General features: G+C 37.8%; 2 protein-coding genes across 13 annotated transcripts; one reads left to right on the top strand and one right to left on the bottom strand.

Moving 5' to 3' along the window:
- Positions 1–2,270: 2,270 nt before the first annotated feature.
- Positions 2,271–7,246, top strand: LOC106376940 (auxin response factor 1). Of its 5 annotated transcripts, none has more exons than XM_048744417.1 (16): positions 2,372–2,494; positions 2,623–2,666; positions 3,272–3,340; positions 3,497–3,612; positions 3,870–3,965; positions 4,075–4,131; positions 4,217–4,369; positions 4,465–4,549; positions 4,691–4,781; positions 4,868–5,032; positions 5,311–5,430; positions 5,531–5,606; positions 5,729–5,897; positions 5,975–6,447; positions 6,553–6,743; positions 6,856–7,246. In XM_048744417.1, the coding sequence occupies exons 3-16, from the start codon at positions 3,304–3,306 to the stop codon at positions 7,022–7,024; spliced, it is 1,998 nt and encodes a 665-aa protein (XP_048600374.1). In that variant the 5' UTR covers positions 2,372–2,494; positions 2,623–2,666; positions 3,272–3,303; the 3' UTR covers positions 7,025–7,246. The 5 variants fall into 5 exon arrangements, with proteins under 5 accessions (XP_048600315.1, XP_048600417.1, XP_048600374.1 ...); XM_048744479.1 differs by having other exon boundaries at positions 2,373–2,494; positions 5,984–6,447; XM_048744396.1 differs by having other exon boundaries at positions 2,374–2,494; positions 2,584–2,666.
- LOC106376939 (DExH-box ATP-dependent RNA helicase DExH9-like) lies at positions 7,205–19,988 on the bottom strand. Of its 8 annotated transcripts, XM_048744243.1 has the most exons (15): positions 19,475–19,988; positions 19,170–19,370; positions 18,891–19,109; positions 18,397–18,735; positions 17,928–18,032; positions 17,556–17,666; positions 17,171–17,421; positions 16,948–17,071; positions 16,578–16,860; positions 16,333–16,487; positions 16,082–16,225; positions 15,841–16,002; positions 9,619–14,185; positions 9,251–9,308; positions 8,240–8,500 (listed from the first exon to the last, which is right to left on the bottom strand). In XM_048744243.1, exons 1-13 carry the CDS (start codon positions 19,730–19,732, stop codon positions 13,982–13,984), a joined length of 2,556 nt encoding a protein of 851 aa, XP_048600200.1. In that variant the 5' UTR covers positions 19,733–19,988; the 3' UTR covers positions 8,240–8,500; positions 9,251–9,308; positions 9,619–13,981. The 8 variants fall into 8 exon arrangements, with proteins under 8 accessions (XP_048600253.1, XP_048600200.1, XP_048600129.1 ...); XM_048744296.1 differs by lacking the exons at positions 8,240–8,500; positions 9,251–9,308; positions 9,619–14,185; positions 15,841–16,002 and adding exons at positions 7,205–7,640; positions 7,720–7,984; positions 8,119–8,209 and having other exon boundaries at positions 19,475–19,955; XM_048744172.1 differs by having other exon boundaries at positions 8,240–9,308.
- Between the last annotated feature and the right edge of the window lie 1,800 nt (positions 19,989–21,788).

Below are 21,788 nucleotides of genomic sequence, written 5' to 3' on the forward strand. Positions count from 1 at the left end.
TGTTTTATTAATCTTTGTGTATAAACCTAGAATGATAATTAAAATGAAACATATAGAGTAATAATTAGCTTATTTATAAATTATAGTAGTATTTAATATATTATGCTATAAACACTATTTTGAAATAAAAAAAATATGAATCTTAATTATTTTAAATCATATTTTTATATAATGTGTATATAATATATATATATATATATATATATATATATATATATATATATATATATATATTATTTTGTATGTTTTACCATTTAAATTTAAATAATATCTTAGATTTCCAATTAACCATTCTAAGCACTAGATGTCCATTTAACAGTAAGGTGTTCCTAAATACCACTAATAATAGAGAGATTATGAACCCCAAAAAAGTAACATCGATAAAAGATAAATATTTTGGTAGCCAAAATGTTGCTTTATATCAAAAATTAACTAACGAAAAATACTGATAAACCAAAAAAAAAAAAAGAATATACAATCCTACTATATAAAAGGGACTAAATCCCTCCTTTCTAAGCCGTGCCACATGGGCAAAATATTGTGAACCAACCAAGATGCCATGTCTTCCGGACTAGGCTTGTGTTAAAAAACAAGCTATTTTCAGAGCCCATTCGACCTATCTCGAAGCCCATTCCCGAGCCACTCTCTCATAAGCATAATCCCGTGTTGTAAACATCCCGTGTTAAATTTTTTAAAACACTCATATCTTAGAAATAGTTTAGAAAATATCTTTATATAAATGTATTTTTTCTTGAATAATATTTAATTATAATTTTTTGTATCTTTTTAACTTTTATAATAAATATATTGTTTTCAGATAGCAACAAAATATATATAAGAATTATCTTATTTTTAAAAATTTTGATAATTTTATTATATTATTTTAGAATCAATTATTTAATATTCATATAACATATAAATTTTATATGATTAAAATAATATTCATTTTTAATTATATATAAATTCATCAAGGGTATTGTTTTATTAACACATTAGCGAATCAGTTAGAAATTAATAATAAATCAATAACCTATCTAAAAGTCTAAAACCTAATAAAATATGACAAATAAGAAAAACTAACTAAATTTTAATATAAAATAGAAATTTAATATTACTAAAATAAAATTTATTTTTAATATATATATATAATATTAATTAAGGGTATTTTTAAATTAATAAATTAGTGACTTAGCTAAAAATAAATAATAAATCAATGATTTAGCTAAAACCTAATAAAAACATGACAAGTAAGCAAATTTACTAAAATTATGGATAATATAAAATATGATTGATTCTTTAATACAAAATTAAAATAAGAGTTTTGTTAAATAAAACATAAGTTTGTCGTATCGGTGTTACAAAAAAAACAATCATTAATAGTGTCGTAGGTTTGTAGCAAGAGCCGATATACACGCACCAAATCACCACTGCAAGCGGAAGCTGAAGGTTTGCTATGGGCAATGCAAGTGATACTGAAGTTTGGACACAGAGAGATGGTCTTTCAATCGACTGTGAACAACTGGTTATACTCATTCAAAAGGAGGAAGATTGGCCTGCGTTGGAATCGGAGCTTGACGAAATACAGGCTGTATCCAAAGAATTTTCTGAACTTTCTATTACTCATATTTTAGATCTTTAAAATTCCGTACGAATAGCCTAGCAAAAGGTGTCAGATCACGCGCATCTCAATCAGCTTTTGTAAACTTTTTTGCACCAAGTTGGCTAGCCCCACAAGCTAGCATGAGGATGCCAAAAAAAGAGAATAAAGTTGAAAGTGAAACTAAATATCCCAATGAACAAATTTATCAGAAGTCCATATTTATATGGATGTCTATATGGGACAAACAATTTTTTTTAGACAATTATAGAATATAGTCACGAAAATCAATCGTAAAATATATAATTTAAAAACCATTTAAACAAACCATCAAAATTTTTAATATTACACCGAATAAGTATATAAAGACCAACTATATTCTCTTCATGTATAATGTGTTGTGGTAAGATTCAAAAAAATTAACTTACTTTACAGTAAGGGAAAATTAGATTTTTAATTCCAAATTTACAGTAAAAACATAACATTTTATAAAATATAAACAATTGACATAATAGTACAAAAATATGAAAAAAAAATCAAAATACTATCCGCGCTACGCGCGGACAAGGACCTAGTCAACATTAAAGAAGAGTTAAAAGAGAACACTTAGACAAGGAGTTGAGGAAAAAAAAGTATAACACAGATCACTTCACATAATTGTGAAATTTCGAAAAATAAATTAACATCATGTGCTCACTCATTTTGGTTAATTTTCTGAAGGAAATGCCCCTTTGCCAAAGTAAAGAGACTACTAGAGAGCATGTCATACATGTGGTTGAACAACCGCGAGAGAGAGAGAGAGACAATAAAAATAAAGAAAAGTAAAGGAAGCATTGGAGAAAAAAGAGGCAGCCATAGCCAGAGGGTTCGTGTCGGCTTCAACCAAACACTGACGGTGTATGTATACACCTTTACTTACACGCTTTTTTTATTTTTAATCTTACATCTCCTGTTCTGACAGCAATTCCACTTCTATACCCCTCTAGATTCTCAATCTTTTCATCTGGGTTTTGTTTGAACCCTAGCTCGCTGGCTCTTGGTTTTGTCTAGATCGTTGAATCTTGGAAAGGTTCGATTTTTATCACTTGGGTCTGCTTGTTGCTTAGTTAATGTTGGGAAAGGAGGAGACTTTCGAAGATCCATAGTCAGATTTGGGTTTTAGTTTCTCGATTGCACCTGGATTTGATCCTGGGGGTCAATCTAGATAAATAATCGATACTGATCTTGTTTTTTTTTTGGATTTGCTCTCTTCTCACAGATTTGATTCTATCTGTGATAATTTTAGGTTCTGAGTTGAAATCTTTGTACACTGAAGTTAACAATGACAGTTTTGGTCTTGCAAGATGTGAAGTTAATTACTGAAATATGTTCTTGTCTTGCTTTTGCTTTTTATGGTTCTTTCTTTTACCCCCCTTTGTTTGAGTGTTTCGGGTAATGAAATCTGAGAATCTGAGTCTTGTGGTGTGTGCTTTAGACACAATGTAGAGTAAAAAAAGTTACATAAATGGCCCACAGTTTTGTCAGTAAAATTTAAAGCAAGGGTTTAAATGTTGATGCATCATCATGACATATATCAGAGTTTTGTTTGTCCAAATTAGATGAGGATTGGTCCATCTTCTTTTCTCCTTCAGAAATACATTTCAATCTTATTATAGTTTCTCTTTCTTTTCTCAGGTAAACGTATCCAAAATTAAACGGATTCTCAAATGGCAGCTAGCAATCATCCATCTGGAAAACCTGGAGGTTATTTTTTTGTTTATATCAGTGTGTTTGCTCTTTTTTAACTTGGCGTTAGTTTGTTAATATAAGTGCACTTGCTTTGCTTTGAGGTACGATGTAGCATCCTATAACCGTTCTTTTTTTTCTCTTTGTGTTTGACGTCAATCCATTTGTTTGTAGGGGCTTTAAGTGATGCTTTATGTAGGGAGCTGTGGCATGCTTGTGCCGGACCTCTTGTAACCCTACCTCGTGAAGGGGAAAGAGTTTATTATTTCCCTGAAGGTCACATGGAGCAGGTATTTTTGTTATTTGTTTGAATCACTTGACACTCTCATGTACCGTATCATGCTCTTTGCTAAAACTGGTTATATTAATTGGAATGTTCTTACTCTGTATGTCATATTAACACTTCCAAATTAATGCGTTCTACCTTAAAATAAAATAAAATTTAAAAAAAAAACATGTCTTGTTGTACTGCCTGTTTTTGATTTCACAAGATCATTTGATCATCTTATCTTATTATCACGGTTATTCATTTAATTGCCTTATGCAGCTTGAGGCATCAATGCATCAAGGTCTGGAACAGCAGATGCCTTCCTTTAATCTCCCATCTAAGATTCTCTGTAAAGTGATCAATATCCAGCGAAGGGTAGGCTGAATTTCATTATAGCTATTGATAGAATTTTCTTCACCTTTTGTTCGTGAAACGTGTTGGCTAACAATTTTGAGCCGTCTTGTGTTTCACTTTGCAAGCTCAGGCGGAGCCCGAGACTGACGAAGTATATGCGCAAATAACCTTATTGCCAGAAGCGGATGTAAGTTTATTAATAAGCATTAAAAGATTGGTTTGTTATGTCATTAATTACGGTTCTGTATTTACGTTTTCTGTTTGATCATCAGCAAAGTGAACCTATGAGCCCTGACGCCCCTGTTCAAGAACCTGAAAAGTGCACAGTGCATTCATTTTGCAAGACACTAACTGCTTCGGACACAAGCACACATGGTGGATTTTCTGTGCTACGGAGACACGCAGATGATTGTCTTCCACCCTTGGTCAGACTTGCTTCCATTGTTCCTTGTTGCTTTTTGGAAACCACTCCACCTGCTTTTCTCTCTCTCTCTCTAATACGTTGCTTTCTCTTCTTTAGGATATGTCCCAACAACCACCATGGCAAGAACTGGTTGCAACTGATTTGCACAATAATGAATGGCATTTTAGGCACATTTTCCGAGGTGAATTATTAGATGGTTTTTTCAATTTCATTTCCTTTACGCCAATGCTACTTCTACTTAGAACTTTTGGGACCTCTCTACATTTTGCAACAATGTTATTGTTTTACGACTATTTAAATATCATGAGATCGCGACTACCAGGCCAGCCAAGGCGCCATTTGCTAACAACTGGGTGGAGTGTTTTTGTTAGCTCGAAGAAACTGGTTGCTGGTGATGCTTTCATATTCTTAAGGCAAGTTCCTTAATCATTTTATTTGTTGTTGGTAATATTAATTTTCTTCAAATATTTGAGCAAGTGACATAGTATATGCCTTTCAGGGGTGAGAATGAAGAGCTCCGAGTTGGTGTTAGGCGGCACATGAGACAACAGACTAATATCCCCTCCTCTGTCATTTCAAGTCACAGCATGCATATTGGGGTCCTTGCGACTGCCGCTCATGCCATTACAACAGGAACAATCTTTTCCGTCTTCTACAAGCCAAGGTCTTTCTTTTCTTACTTTAAGCTTAATCGAGTCATGGTCTGGAAACAAAAACTCTGACAATACTTTAATGGTCCAAAACTCATCAGTCCACCTCATTGTATTGTCAGCTTAATATATAAAAGTTAAACTTCTACTATCTTAGACGTATCTTGTCTGGAACAGACACTTTTTTCTTCTAAATATGCATCTTGTAATGCCTTTCAGTTACTGTTGCTTGCATATGCTTGATGATAATCATTTGGCTGCAAATCCAGGCTGACATATCTTCTATTATCAGAACTAGTAGGTCAGAGTTTATTGTGAGCGTCAATAGGTATCTCGAAGCCAAGAACCAGAAGCTGGCTGTAGGCATGCGTTTCAAGATGAGATTCGAGGGTGAAGAAGCTCCCGAGAAAAGGTAACTACATCTAACTTTCTTGTTTTCTTTTTGCTGATAAAGCTGAATGCAATATATTTCCAAGTTCTTTTTTTTTATTATTTTTTGAACAATGCTGCAGGTTCAGTGGCACAATAGTTGGTGTTCAGGAAAATAAATCTTCGGTCTGGCATGATTCTGAATGGAGATCGCTGAAGGTTGGAATATTTATACTTTGCAGTGGAGCAAGTTGTGAAATTTTATTTCTTAATGAAAATAATATAGTGAATCAATGATGCATCCTATTAACATGCTTGTTACCAAACTGATAATGTTTCAGGTTCAATGGGACGAGCCTTCATCTGTGTTTCGTCCTGAAAGAGTTTCTCCATGGGAACTTGAGCCCCTAGTTGCAAATAATACTCCTTCTGCACATCTTCCTCCACAAAGGAACAAACGACCGAGACCTCCGGGTTTGCTGTCACCAACCACCGCTCCATCTACTCCTGGTATTCTGTGTTCTTTTCTCTTCTGAACTGTTCTTCTTGTGGCAGCTCCATTATCTTTTCATTGATGCTATCTTCAGTTACTGCAGATGGTGTGTGGAAATCCCCGGCAGACAATCCTTCCTCGGTACCGTTATTCTCTCCTCCTGCCAAGACCGCCGCCTTTGGTCTTGGTGGGAACAAATCATTTGGAGTATCCATTGGATCAGCCTTCTGGCCCACTCATGCAGATGGTGCAGCTGAATCCTTTGCTTCAGCGCTTAACAACGAGTCTCCTACTGAAAAGAAGCAAACTAATGGAAATGTCTGCAGGCTTTTTGGGTTTGAGCTGGTTGAAAATATGAATGTGGACGAATGTTTCTCTGCTGCTTCTGTGTCCGGTGCTGTCGCTGTTGATCAACCTGTCCCATCCAATGAGTTTGACTCTGGTCAGCAATCTGAATCGTTAAATATCAACCAAGCTAATCTTCCTTCGGGTAGTGGCGATCATGAGAAATCCTCTCTGAGGTCTCCTCAAAAATCGCAAAGTAGGCAGATACGTAGCTGCACAAAGGTGGATTACTAGCCTCTTGGATTGTTCGCTGTATCTCAATATTTTTGGGGGCTCACAACTTGTCTTAAAATTGACAGTATTGATTGCTTTGGCAATTTGATTTAGGTACACATGCAAGGTAGTGCAGTAGGCAGAGCTGTTGACTTGACAAGGTCAGAGTGTTACGAGGATCTGTTCAAGAAGCTGGAAGAGATGTTCGACATCAAGGGTGAACTCTTAGAATCTACCAAAAAATGGCAAGTTGTTTACACCGATGATGAAGATGACATGATGATGGTTGGTGACGATCCATGGAAGTAAGTGCCTTTATCGTCTAAAAACTCTAATTTTTTTTTGTGTTCACAAATATTGAGCAGCACTTATTTTTTCCTATGGATAATCTTTTTGGTCTTCTGTTTTGTGATGCAGTGAGTTCTGTGGAATGGTGAGAAAGATATTTATCTACACACCCGAAGAAGTGAAGAAACTTTCACCCAAGAACAAACTCACAGTCAATGTTAGGATGCAACCCAAAACTGATGCAGACGAAAATGGGAACACAGAGGGCAGGTCATCATCGATGGCTGGATCAAGATGATTATATCACTGTTTTAACGCATTTGCCTCGTAGGAAAAATGAAAGCAGGAGCATAAAAGATTGTAAGACAGTTGAAAAATGAGATGTCTGTGTATAGCACTGAAGTTTTACTATGTCTCCAGGTCTTATCAAGTCACTTGGATGTAAGCGTTTTCTTGTTCAACATCAAACCAATCAGCATGGTCAATAAAAAAATATGAAACTAAAAAAATTCTCTTGGTTTGTGTAGTTCTTTAGCACACATTATAAAGTCTTAAGAACAATGAATGACGGTACAAACAAAACTTGTCGGTACTTTGGTGTAAATAATGTTGCCAAGAAATAAACAAAATGGCCATCACAAGTAGAGAGATGCAGCGAACACAATGTCTCTCTTGATCTTGGAAACAGCTTCTTCAAGTTTAGCCTCAAGCTGTGTTTCACCTATGGATTTTGCAGCTACGATGAGCTGTTGTAGAACTTCCTCCATTCTCCTTATCGCTCTGATCAAGCTCCCTTCGAAAACACGAGCAATCTCCATGATCTCGTAAAACTTGGAGCCTTTTGCCCACGCATACACCGCCTCCATTATATCCGGTCTGAACGAATGCACAAAACTCTCTACATCGATATCGACCTGCCACATTGTCACAAAAAGACAAAGTTTGGGACCCAAATCTTCTTGGATGAGTAGGGAAAAGAGTGTTAGCGAATACCTTGCAGTCAAGCTGAACTTCAGCTACACGCCTTGCTGTGTCTTGTAACTGTATGAAGAGTAAGTCGAGTTCTTCTCTGGGTTTAGCTGCGTCAGGGAGCCTCTCTCGCCACACAAAGCAAGAGAGGAGAGAAACCAGCTCCTCCACCTTTGCTTCCTTGAAGACACCACTGAACATTAGCTCCGTTAGTGTCAATTCTTCTGCACTACTGATTTCACATGCAACTTTCCCCTTCAACTCCACAACATTGTCGCTTGTGATGTATCTGTGTTAAAACAGCGTATTAATTATACACCATTATCAACAGAACAAACAACAGTATTACAGCCAGACGACATTAACTTGGTTACATAAGATATATTCAGAAACTAAAATGACAGAAATTTAGGAAATACTTACCCTAGCCTTCGCAAAACACGCTTTCTGGCCTTAAGTTCATCTTTAAACGCCAATGCTGTTGAAGATCGGACAGTTTTTGTGACACCCGTCGCTTTCGAAATAATAAAAACAATTCGATAAATAATAGTTTATGAAATCTCCATTTATAAATATAAAAGTCAATACAATATCACAAGGCCTAAGGGCCCAATAACGATAACATTCGAAATATAAAGTACGACATAAACCGAAAGTCCGAAATACGAGATAATATAAACGATAGATAGGAGCCCAAAGGCCCAAAAGCGATAAAACGATAAAAGGAATAGAAGTCCAAAGCTCGATAGTAGTAAAAGCCCAAAAGCACCGGTCCGGTATAATCACTCCTGCCCATCGGTCTCACCTGAAAGGGGAAAGAAGGAGGGGTGAGCGACAGGGGAATCGCCCAGTGAGGTATGGGGATGCTAAACCGCAAACCACTGACTGAGTTCATAGCACTACTAAAATGTAGGCCTAGCTCTAGCATGAAACAAACACGGCGTCTATTACACCACACAAAACAATCAACATATGTCTAGTGGACTAGACATGCTACAACCAATGCGATAATAGCATACCGCATTTCCTTATAAGGATATAATTATATATGACTCTACAAGCGTCGTAAGTACAGTAGTCCACTCTGTACCCCCGCAATCTCCACAAACAAAGCGGCCTAGTACAAACGTCTCTGTACCCCGCTAAACACACGGCCTAGTACAGATATCTCCGTACCCCGCGATCTCTCAAACAAAACAGCCTAGTACAAACGTCTCTGTACCCCGCTAAACACACGGCCTAGTACAGATATCTCCGTACCCCGTGATCTCTCAAACATGCGGCCTAGTGCCATCACCTCTGCACCCCGCAATCTCATCAACACATGGACTAGCATATATAAATATATATATATTTAACAGTTCTTAACATCAATCATTTCAATCAACCGTTGAATCCTCTATTATTTTATTTCCGGTTTAACAATCAATATCAATAATGAACAAGCAAGACTCTCAAACAGACTCGATTCACAGAGACGGATCATGTTTCGAAACTAAACTTTCCATAATGGTAGTACTAAACTAGTTCGGGATTTAAACGGAGAAGCCCTCACCTTAGCAACAAGAAGACGTGGTATCTATGAACTCCAGCTGCTCAAATAGACTCCATATCTGAAATCAGATCGAAATTCTGAGTCAGAACGCCTTTCGAACGGTTAAAAACGGAATTGGTCAAGGTTTGCGAAAAAGTCAACTCGCTGGTCAAAGGTCAATCCGGTCAACCCTTGATCAGAAATTGATTTGACATAACCGACCGGTTTACTTTAACCGAACCGAAATTAATTTAAACCGGTCAAACCAGTCAACCAACCGGTTTACCGAGTCAACCGAGTTGACTCGCTGAGTTGACTCGGCCGAGTTGACCGAGTCACCGGCGAGTCACCGGTGTCGGTCACGACGGCGGAGGGCGGCGGCGTCTTACCGGAAAGTTGGTCGGCGGAGAACGGCGGAGACGATTTCCGGTGGCGGCGCGTTGAGTCCACGCGCTCGGTCGTCGTAACTTCTGGAGGCGCGTACAGCTTCGTCTGAGCTCCGATTGCGGCGTGGTCGGTGTCTACAGATTCGTCTCGATGAGAGGAACACGATGATGGTCTTGCATGCACGAGAATTTCAACGGTTAGGGAGATATATCCGATTTACTGAACGGACGAAAACAAAGCTTAAGAGGCGGCGGTTTCCGGCGATTCCAAGCTGCGGTTGATGGTGATCACGAGCTTGACGATGTCCTGACGTGTGATGTCTCCGGCGATCTCTGGTGGCAACATGCAGTGGTTTCTATCTTTCTTTATCTTACTCTCTCTCTCTCTCACTTCTTCTTCTCTCTAACTTCTGATTTTTATTTTCTCTTGGAGGAGGAGAAAACAATGAAGATGAGGTATTTATAGACAAATATCTTGGGTCCTTAGGTAGTGCTTGGACTTTAGCTGGCTAACAAGTTCCGAGACTGGGATCGGATCGTTACAATTCTCCCCTACTAATAAGGAATTCGTCCCCGAATTCGAGTCGTTCGTTAATTCTCCAACATCCTTGAAACGAACTTCTGAATAATCAATATGATCGGTTTCTCAGGTTTCATCTCACTCTTAACAAATTCTGACAAACACAGTCGACAATCTCTGAAATGCTTCCGCTTGATGATCCAAATTCTACATTAGCTGACAAGGTGAGGACAATCTTCCTGCGGTGATTTGACGTCGGCTGCAAAATAACTCTGGTTTTCCTTTAGCTTTTTTCAATGCTGACACATGAACCACATTGTAGTAATCACCACGTTGTAGTAATCTGACACACTGCTGATAAATCAGTTGCAAGCAACTGCTCCAATCCGCTCCTTCGAAGGATACAATCCCATGTACCATGGTTTAAGCTGCTTTAGCTTCTAAGTCTTTGATCCTCCCTGAAATTTTCTCATTTTCGGGTTTACTACATCGCCCATATGTAGCTTCAATTCCTTACAGCGGTTAGCTGCATAACTCCTCTGACGGCTATGGGTTTTCTTAAGCCAATCTTTGAGCATATCCATTTGCTTTACCGTCTCTTGAACCATTAATAATTTTAATTCATGTCGCTCCCCCACTTTGGTCCAACAAAGTGGTATATGATAAGGCCTACCATAAACAGCCTCGTACGTTCCCTCTCAATGCTGAATGATAACTGTAGATCTAGGCAAACTCTATTAGAGGTCGATGCTTTCTGAACTTCCATCCCATTGGAAGACGCAATCTCTGAATATATCCTTTAAATTCTGAGTAATCCTCTCTTACTGACCATTTGTATGTTGATAATAAGTTGTATTCCTGTGAACGCTTATCCCAAACGCCTTCTGAATGAATCCAAAATGTAGAGGTGAACTTTGAATTCCAATCCGATACAATGATGACAAGAGCTTCATGCAACCTCAAAATCATGTTGATGAAAATCTGCACCAACTGATCAGCTCTCTCTGCCTTCTAAATTATTTAGGAGATGGATTGACTCGGTAAGTCTATCCATGATTACCCATGTGGCATCCTTTCCACATACAGTGATTTAAAAATCTAATAACGATATCCATAATCACCATGTCTCATTTCTTTTTCCACTTCAGCAAAAGCAAGCTCAAAATAACATGATTGATAACTGATCCTCTGTCATAACCATCTGACATAGACGCAATGTAGCTACAATCTTTTTCATAATAGGCAAATGATAGTAACGCTTTATATCTTTGAACTCCTTGATATTTCCGATGGATAGAGTAACACGAGTGATGTGTTTGCTGTAAGATCCCTTTTCTTAACAGCTTATCGTCCAACACACAAACTCGGTTTCGATATAGGTGCATCCTGCTCAAAGCTGTATGATATCCAATACCCTCAATCTCGATCTATTCAGCCAAAACCATAACGCTAACCTGCGCATGGAGTATCCTCCATAGCAAAACTGCATGCTCCAATCCTCAAGGTCATATGTCTTTGCTTTGACAATAACGACACATAATTTGAGACTAGCAACTGTCCCAGTAAACTCCTGAACCTCCTTTGTTCCAAATACGTCGCTCATATGCCTACCCAAGACATTTGTCACCTGGTTATCCTTACCAGATGGCATGCGATATCCAAACTGTAGCCGGCTAAAAACTCCATCCAATTGCACTGTCCAAGTACAAGCTTTAACGAATGAAGATAAATTTCAGATTCTAATGATCCCAGAGAATCTGGACTTTCTTCTCGTTCAATTATGATCTCCAAAGCCGTAACGCAAATATCACTACAACCTCTCTGGCGTGATGCATAAGAATCACTTAATCTTCTTACCTCGATTTAAATTCAAGCCAGTATCTAACACATCAAAGTAAGCCTTAGCCTCTGTAGAACCAAAACTCGTATCTTCATTAGTTGTGCTTCAATTCAGTAAACTCCTCAAACAAAAATCTATCCAACCACACTTAACATCTTTACATGTAGACCTCGTCTTCAACATTACTATAACGGTGAAACCCATGATGAACTTCCAGTAGTACATTGTTAACCCAAAAAGGACGGTAGATCTCTGTAGTGCTTTTAGGTTTCGACCTCCCCGAAACGGTATTAATCTTCTTTGGATCAATCAAAATTCTGCTTCCAAAACCATGTTTCCCAAAAATTCAACATTCCTCTGCCAGAAGCTACAATTCCTCAACTTAGCGAACAACTGATGCTCTCCAAGCTTATCCAACGCAATCCGCGAAATGCTTATAAATCTCCTTTCTATTCCAAAATAGTTCAGGATGTCGTTGATGAATACAATCGCACACCTATCCAACTGTTCACGAAAACGTCATTCATATCTTCATGAATGCAACGGTGCCTTTGTCGACCCAAATGGTATCACTACGAACTCATAATATCCATAACGGAAATCTGCATTCCATACATACTCCTCAGCTGTAGCAAACTGATGGTATCCTGATGCCAAGACAAACTTCGAGAACGATGAACCTCCATTAAGCTTTTCTAACAACTCATCAATACGATGGTTACCATCTTCAAGTCTATGTAGTCGATACAAAATCTGAAACTCCCACCTTTCTTCTTTACAACAACAATAATGCTCCCCATGGTGAGGTACTCGGTCTGATAAATCCCTTATCAAAGAGTTTCTCCAATTGCTTTCTCAACTCAGTCATCCCTGCTCGTGATAGATGATAATAAACTCGTGAAACCAGTGCTGTTTGCTCCAAACAATTTGCAAGAGCGTCCATGTGTCTTGTAGTGACCGTTCCAAAGGTCACAAATATATCCTCATACTCTGCAAAAACCGGAAGATCCTGCAGCTCATGCTGTCCATCGTTCTTAACCATCGAAATGGTAGCCAAAAATCTCTATGTTCATATATTCCATAACTCCTCAGTATGTAGCATGCATGCAATGAAAATTTCATCTGCTCCAGCAATATGAACTCGTGCCCTCAGGCAATCCAACACTACTCGATGCCATGACAGCAAATCCACCCTAAGGATGACATCGTAAAAATGTAGCTTCATCTCTGACGAGTCTCCAGACAAATAGGCCCTCCAAGCATAACTGGTGCACTGTGATGAATATAATTAGCTCCCAATATCCTATGTCAGTTGTCCGAACTGACACATCTCTGAAAAGATCAACCGTGCCAAAATTGTTAAACATACCAAAGTGTAACTCCAACATCCACACAACACAAGCTGCTGCACCCCAATTCAAAAGCGATCTCCACGAGTTCACAAAACAAATATACCTCCACAATAGTCAATATACTCGTGCACATGCCAACCAATTGGTCATACCACACACCACATAATCTCCAGTAACAAAACTCGTGGAACGGTTGCTTGAAGTGGGCTGGTGGCAGAAACGTCACATATCCACTCCAGGATAACCTCGAAATCATGACCGAAGGAACTGATAACTCTTGGGAAAACTGACGAACTTGGATATCACCCAACTGCTGAACATTTGGCGAGAACTCTGCTAGTCGACGGACGAATGACGATGATTTTACTCATCGTCATAGAAAGAGACATTTGAGTTAGTAATTACTGCACAGAATGGTGCTAAAAGAATTTCAAAATATATAAATAAATATATTTTTTTAAAACAAAAAGAACGTTTAAAACCGATGAAAACCGAATCCCCTGACCGCCATCCCGGACGGAACCGGGATTGAACCCCGCTCTGATACCAAAACTGTGACACCCGTCACTTTCGAAATAATAAAAACAATTCGATAAATAATAGTTTATGAAATCTCCATTTATAAATATAAAAGTCAATACAATATCACAAGGCCTAAAGGCCCAATAACGATAACATTCGAAATATAAAGTACGACATAAACCGAAAGTCCGAAATACGAGATAACATAAACGATAGATAGGAGCCCAAAGGCCCAAAAGCGATAAAACGATAAAAGGGATAGAAGTCCAAAGCTCGATAGTAGTAAAAGCCCAAAAGCACCGGTCCGGTATAATCACTCCTGCCCATCGGTCTCACCTGAAAGGGGAAAGGAGGGGTGAGCGACAGGGGAATCGCCCAGTGAGGTATGGGGATGCTAAACCGCAAACCACTGACTGAGTTCATAGCACTACTAAAATGTAGGCCTAGCTCTAGCATGAAACAAACACGGCGTCTATTACACCACACAAAACAATCAACATATGTCTAGTGGACTAGACATGCTACAACCAATGCGATAATAGCATACCGCATTTCCTTATAAGGATATAATTATATATGACTCTACAAGCGTCGTAAGTACAGTAGTCCACTCTGTACCCCCGCAATCTCCACAAACAAAGCGGCCTAGTACAAACGTCTCTGTACCCCGCTAAACACACGGCCTAGTACAGATATCTCCGTACCCCGCGATCTCTCAAACAAAACAGCCTAGTACAAACGTCTCTGTACCCCGCTAAACACACGGCCTAGTACAGATATCTCCGTACCCCGTGATCTCTCAAACATGCGGCCTAGTGCCATCACCTCTGCACCCCGCAATCTCATCAACACATGGACTAGCATATATAAATATATATATATTTAACAGTTCTTAACATCAATCATTTCAATCAACCGTTGAATCCTCTATTATTCTATTTCCGGTTTAACAATCAATATCAATAATGAACAAGCAAGACTCTCAAACAGACTCGATTCACAGAGACGGATCATGTTTCGAAACTAAACTTTCCATAATGGTAGTACTAAACTAGTTCGGGATTTAAACGGAGAAGCCCTCACCTTAGCAACAAGAAGACGTGGTATCTATGAACTCCAGCTGCTCAAATAGACTCCATATCTGAAATCAGATCGAAATTCTGAGTCAGAACGCCTTTCGAACGGTTAAAAACGGAATTGGTCAAGGTTTGCGAAAAAGTCAACTCGCTGGTCAAAGGTCAATCCGGTCAACCCTTGATCAGAAATCGATTTGACATAACCGACCGGTTTACTTTAACCGAACCGAAATTAATTTAAACCAGTCAAACCAGTCAACCAACCGGTTTACCGAGTCAACCGAGTTGACTCGCTGAGTTGACTCGGCCGAGTTGACCGAGTCACCGGCGAGTCACCGGTGTCGGTCACGACGGCGGAGGGCGGCGGCGTCTTACCGGAAAGTTGGTCGGCGGAGAACGGCGGAGACGATTTCCGGTGGCAGCGCGTTGAGTCCACGCGCTCGGTCGTCGTAACTTCTGGAGGCGCGTACAGCTTCGTCTGAGCTCCGATTGCGGCGTGGTCGGTGTCTACAGATTCGTCTCGACGAGAGGAACACGATGATGGTCTTGCATGCACGAGAATTTCAACGGTTAGGGAGATATATCCGATTTACTGAACGGACGAAAACAAAGCTTAAGAGGCGGCGGTTTCCGGCGATTCCAAGCTGCGGTTGATGGTGATGACGAGCTTGACGATGTCCTGACGTGTGATGTCTCCGGCGATCTCTGGTGGCAACATGCAGTGGTTTCTATCTTTCTTTCTCTTACTCTCTCTCTCTCTCACTTCTTCTTCTCTCTAACTTCTGATTTTTATTTTCTCTTGGAGGAGGAGAAAACAATGAAGATGAGGTATTTATAGACAAATATCTTGAGTCCTTAGGTAGTGCTTGGACTTTAGCTGGCTAACAAGTTCCGAGACTGGGATCGGATCGTTACAGTTTTCTTAAGTGATTTAATCTTGGCTGTTAGCTCTTCCTTCATGTGTAGAACTTTCAGCTTCTGCGCTATCAGAGGAGATTTTGCAACTTTGTGTTTTTCAAATAGGTTTTCTAGAGCCTCCAGCCGACGAACTGTCTTTTTGTAAGAGCTGTTCCGAATCTAATAACGGGGTAAAAGTTTGTATTCACCTCTGACGACAAATAAAAAACAGAAGAGTACTAGAGTAAAAACAATATACCTTCATATCAACTTCAGGATCCAGGGGTATTCCATCAGGATGTCTCGAGAGTAATTCAGAAACCTTCTTCAGAGCATTCTCTCGAGCTTCCAATTGTAAATAGTCTTTAGGTATATTCATAATTGCACTGCTTAAACTCTTAATCTGTCCATGATAATAAGGAATAAAAAAATCAGATCATCAAAGTAGAATCCGAGGATAAGCCACATAAGAATGTGTAAACATTATAAACGAAGCAGCCATCATGTTACCTGAGATAAAGGTACAGAGACGACAATGGGATCACCACGTTCCTTAAATGGCACAGGTTTACTTTTCTTTTTGCCAGCGCCATCTCTGCTGACCAAACATCTGGTCAGTACATCTACGGTATAGTTTGCATCCTCTGGTCTTCTATTATCATCATCTGAAAGAATTGCTTATGTCAAGATTGAATCATCACCGTTTAAAGCGATTAATAACTTTAAAATCAAAAAGTAATTGTCAGAATTCTAACCTTCAGATAAGCTTTTGACTTTGTTGAATTTCATTATCACTCCCCACGCATCCTGGTCTTCAATGCTGAATGATTGTTGCTCTCCATTATCATTTGGGCAATCGAGACAAACAGCTCTGTTCGGCAGCAAAAAGGGTAAACAGTACTTCGGAGAGAACACAATTTCACGTATATCCTTCTTCAGGCTCTTATACTGCAAAATCAGGTTATAGTAATTCCTTAAGCTTTCTTCTTCTTCAATAACCATAGAGTCTCTCTCTTCTTGCAGGGCTTTTATTTGCTTCTGCAAAGACCAGACCACAATCACATCATTTACGTAAAGTGAACATTATATAATCAATAAATCTGACATTTACTCATGCAACTGAACCTCGATATCCGGGATAGCACGGTCAGCTTGAAACTGAAAGAAAGAATTGCGGAGAAGATTCTCAGGATCACCATCTTCACTCCGCAACTGATTTAGAAGCATGTTATAGCTCAAATGGAAGGCACTGATGAAAAAAAGAAACAAACAGTCTAGGCCACTTAGTATGTTGGTCATTTTATACCCTGTGGGTTTACTATATACTATCAGATACTTAACAAGGTACCTGTTCAAAGAATCAGCACTTCCTTTGAGCATTGATTTAGCAACAGCGGGTTCCATTTTCTCATCAACCATGAGGATGCAGATACCTCGTTTGTCAATACCTCGACGTCCAGCGCGACCACTCATTTGAATGTACTCTCCACTAGATAGCCACCGGAACTTGTCTCCATCAAACTTGCGTACATTTGTAAACACAACCGTCTTTGCTGGCATGTTCAATCCAATACTAAATGTCTCTGTTGCAAACAAACACTAAACGAAAATACTTCAACTCAAGTGGCAATGAAAAGGTGAGAAAGAATGCAAAGGAAAACATCATAAGATTCATACCAAATAGATCTAAAAGGTAGCAAGAATTGAAAATATAGTTCTACGCTTTCACCTACCTTAATCAGACCTTCTTGAAATAATATCTCAATTACTTCTTTCAAAATTGGAAGCAAGCCCGAGTGATGAACGCCGATACCACGTTTTAAGATGGGTAAAATATTTGACACCTGCAGTACATGAACCATGTCAATTTTCCGGCAGAACTAGTATGTCTAACAACCAAGTCACATCTGAAACTAGATCAACAAAAAAGGATCCTTATCGAACATCAGAAATACGGAATATAAGCTATTACATGTTAGTGAGTATAATAATTACGGACATATTGTTTTGTGAATGAAGGTACCTACACGGCAATCAAAGTGTAAAAGTCTCAAGCATTATTCAAAGTCTGAGGCATCTTAGAAAGAGGTTTAATGAATGCTTGCCTGAGGTAGCTTCTTATCATCATCTGAAAGCATATCGATTGCACTAGTAAAGATTGTCTCCACGGAGTCTTTCTCATCGTCGCTGTTTAAATCCATCTTAGACATCTGTGGAGCAAATAGACAGACAATACAATCACATTTTAGACAGTAGGAGCGACAACAAGCACACAATGAACTTCAGGTTTTACAATATACATAAAACAAGACACAGCAAGGTGCAGGTTAGGACACTAGAGGAATGATAAAAACAATTGTTCAAATGTTTATAAGAACAAAACGTACACAAAAATAAAATGAATAGAACGCTGCTGCAATGAAACAGCATACTGGTAATATTCAGGACGTAGAAACTCTTTATTAAGTGACTGGTGGAAACAGTATATACAATGGTCTTCTGAACACTATCACGGCCACTCTAAACAAGATCACTTTGAAAAATTGTTGGTGTGAGTACGTAGAGAAAACAAACCTGCATAGCAAGTGCCTCGCATTCCTTTTTGCTGAAACTGAACAAAATCACGGGATCATACTGGCGCTGAATAATCATTTTCACCAATTTGAAGATATCACTTTCTTCACCAAGTTTTCCAAGTATCAAGCCCTTTTGAGATTTCCCATTTTCTCTTTTCTTGTCACCATCATTAGCAGGAACGAGTGCGTTAAGAGATTTTTGAAAGCTATCCTCATGGAATTTAGCCTTTTCATCCACAACCAAGTAAAGGCCACTCCCTCCGGCAGGAAAGACATAGTGCTGAAGCGGAGTTGGCCGATAATCGGTGTAAACAATATGGCATGGTTGTTTGTGAACCTGCAATAACAACACTAAAATCACATCTCCATAGCAACCATACAAAATAAAAGCTTTCAATCACTTTTTACTTGAACAGACTTTGTTATCATGTCAACCATAAGAATGTAGATTGAAATGTATTTTCCATCCACACAAGAAAGGTAGAATCTCACCTTTGCAACCCAATCAGCAAACTCCTTGGCATTGGGAACAGTGGCAGAAAGAAACACAAAACGAGAATTCTTGGGAGCCATGACAATACTTTCTTCCCAAACCACACCTCTTTCACTGTCACGCATGTAATGGACCTCATCAAAAATAATCCAAGCAACCTCCCTCATAATCTCAGACCCTTTATACTGCATGCTACGCAAGATCTCAGTGGTCATGACCTGAAACAAAAGAAAACAATAAAGCAATGGGGATCATAAGGTTGTTGTAAATGCACTCACCAGACAGGAGGCGTTAGGATCAATGGTCACATCCCCAGTCATCAAACCAACATCAGAAAACTCTTCCTTAAAATCTCTGTACTTCTGATTGCTGAGTGCCTTTATAGGAGAAGTGTAAATAACCCTCTGGTTCTCCCTCAAGGACATGGCAATTGCATAGGATGCAACTACTGTTTTACCAGCAGATGTGTGAGCTGAAACCTGAACATATAAACCATACATACACTTAAATTGAATCAATCAAAGTGACAAAACAAAAAAAGAAAAAGAACTTGAGTAACCAAAATCAGGATTTTTCAGCTAACCATGACAGATTCAGCATTATCGAGGCACTTGATAGCTTCAGACTGGAAGGAGTCAAGGGTGAAAGGGAATTCTTTAGCGGGAGGTTTGTTGTCTGCTTGAGCGGGGGTAGGAACGTAATTTTCAGGGAAGGAAACGTCGTGAACGCAACCCACGAGCTCTTCGTTGATGATCTGCGTGGAATCATCTTCTCTTTGGACTTTCTGCGGCGGTGCACAGTCAGTAGATTCCTCCAGAGATTTTCTCTTCACGGAACCCATGGGGAGGAGGAGGAAGATGGAAACGCCGGCCGTCGAGGACTACTTAGCGGCGAACAAACGGTATATTTTGAGATTCCAAGAAAGTAACGATAAGGGTGTTTTTGGAAATGCCTACATATCTTTTTCTCCAATCGTCAAAACCCTAATCGCTTCCTAGGTTTTATTGACGCCACTCTGTTTTGCATTTTTTTTGTTGCATTTTATATACTAGCGATCGTCAACCCCGCACAAACTGGCTAAGGTCGTATGGCAAGCCGGTTAAGGTTGAGGCCAAGTTTTGGCTATCTTCGGATGATTCATATTGTTGGAGAATGATGGTCGGTCTTCTTCCCATTTCATTGCTTATCTTCCGGAAGTCATCTACCAATAGCTTTGACTATCTATTTCAGTAACTTCTCGTACAACTCTTTTTAAACTTGTACGAGGTTTTTAGCGTCGTATAACTCTTTTTAAACTAAAGTTTCTAGCATTGATTTTCGACTTTTTTTTTAGAAGAAATATTTTTCGGAAGCCGTTGTGACCGATTTTGACCCAAACAAATACATACTATGATTCTAAAACTGGACTTATATCATAGTCATAAACCTATAAAAACTTTGATTTATCACTAATCTGCAAAATACGTATTGTTTGTTGATTTTTAACAAATATAATATTATTTTTTTGAACAACAAGTGTTTATTTAATTTCTTCTGCGACTATTCCAGACTAGGTAAAAAACCCGTGCGATATCGCACAGGAACTCATTTTATAAAATAAATTATATGGTATATAATTGAAATTTTTAAGTAAAAAAATGTACTATCTCTATTTATGAATAAGTGTCACTTTGATATTTATCACATAGATTAAGAAAATAATAAAAATATATGTAAGTTGTTATTAATTATATTTCTCTGACCAATAGTATTTGAGATAAATAAAATTATTTATAAAATCAATGCAGTTTTCAATTAATTTTCAGCTGTAAATAAATATAATTTGTATTGAAATTGTAAAATGATACTTTTTTGTAACAAGAAAAAAAATTAAAATGACATTTATTATGAAACAGATGAAGTAATGATTAATACCAAATGTACAATAGTTCATTACCAATATAATAACAATAGTTCATTACCAATACTAGGATCGCCCTTCGGGCGAGAAAGCAACAAACAAAATAATATAAATAAATCTTAAATATTTATTTTATTCTCAAGCAAAATAAAAATAATTTTTTTTTATTTTTACCATAATTTTTACTATTTGTTTTAGTATTATTTCTATACAAACCATTTTTTACCATTAAAAATAAGAAAATATAATTATTTGACCTTTTAAATATTTTCTATCTTGATTTTAGTAGTAAATATAATAAATTAATTTTAAACAGTAGTCGATTCTATAGAACACAGTAACATATATTATTTTCTCTTTTGTACGTTAGTTTAATGAATCTAGTGACACTATTTATTTTCTTTTAAAATTGCTAATTTAAACTATGTAAAAATACCAGTTTAAAAAAAAAACTATGGAAAAATAGCAGACTCATTATTAATAAATTACTTTAAATTAGGTAATCAGCATGAAAACCTCATCATAGTAACTATTATTCATTAGTGCTCGGAAACAACCGTCTTTCGTCGTACATATAGATGCAGAATTACCACTTTGGTTTACAGAGTTAACATGAGTTTGTAAATATTTACTGTAAAAAAAAAGTAACTATTATTCCTTATAAATATACACGTTTGTTTGAATCATAATTATGTTATTATATTTGAAAATCAAATAAAACTATTTAATAATTTGATAGGAAACTGTATTATTAATTTAGAAATTTTCAAAACTCTAATGAATTTCTACAAAAATTTGAAAATATATATTCAAAATAGTGTATAATTTTCTATTTCTTGTATTAATTCATAAGACTGTAGATGTTTAACTTAAAAATAATAAAATAAATTATTTAAATTACTTAAGTAACTAATTTATAGAAGATGCTAACATATATTCCAATATCTTTGGGTTATATGCTAATTGTGTAGAACTTATAACAGTTATAACAGATGGT

The sequence above is a fragment of the Brassica napus genome, chromosome A1 (assembly GCF_020379485.1).
Source record: "Brassica napus cultivar Da-Ae chromosome A1, Da-Ae, whole genome shotgun sequence".
In the NCBI taxonomy this organism is placed as follows: Eukaryota; Viridiplantae; Streptophyta; class Magnoliopsida; order Brassicales; family Brassicaceae; genus Brassica; species Brassica napus.

What these genes read in the sequence shown, in the direction of transcription:
- LOC106376940 (XM_048744358.1), top strand. Translation starts at nt 3,304, where the DNA reads ATGGCAGCTAGCAATCATCCATCTGGAAAACCTGGAG. An exon ending in GAAGAAGCTCCCGAGAAAAG is followed by an intron (nt 5,431 to 5,530) that starts GTAACTACATCT and finishes ACAATGCTGCAG; the next exon opens with GTTCAGTGGCACAATAGTTG. An exon ending in AGATACGTAGCTGCACAAAG is followed by an intron (nt 6,448 to 6,552) that starts GTGGATTACTAG and finishes AATTTGATTTAG; the next exon opens with GTACACATGCAAGGTAGTGC.
- LOC106376939 (XM_048744243.1), bottom strand. Translation starts at nt 19,732, where the DNA reads ATGGGTTCCGTGAAGAGAAAATCTCTGGAGGAATCTACTGACTGTGCA. An exon ending in GCGAGGCACTTGCTATGCAG is followed by an intron (nt 18,033 to 18,396) that starts GTTTGTTTTCTC and finishes TTTGCTCCACAG; the next exon opens with ATGTCTAAGATGGATTTAAA. An exon ending in ATCCTGAAGTTGATATGAAG is followed by an intron (nt 16,003 to 16,081) that starts GTATATTGTTTT and finishes CCCCGTTATTAG; the next exon opens with ATTCGGAACAGCTCTTACAA.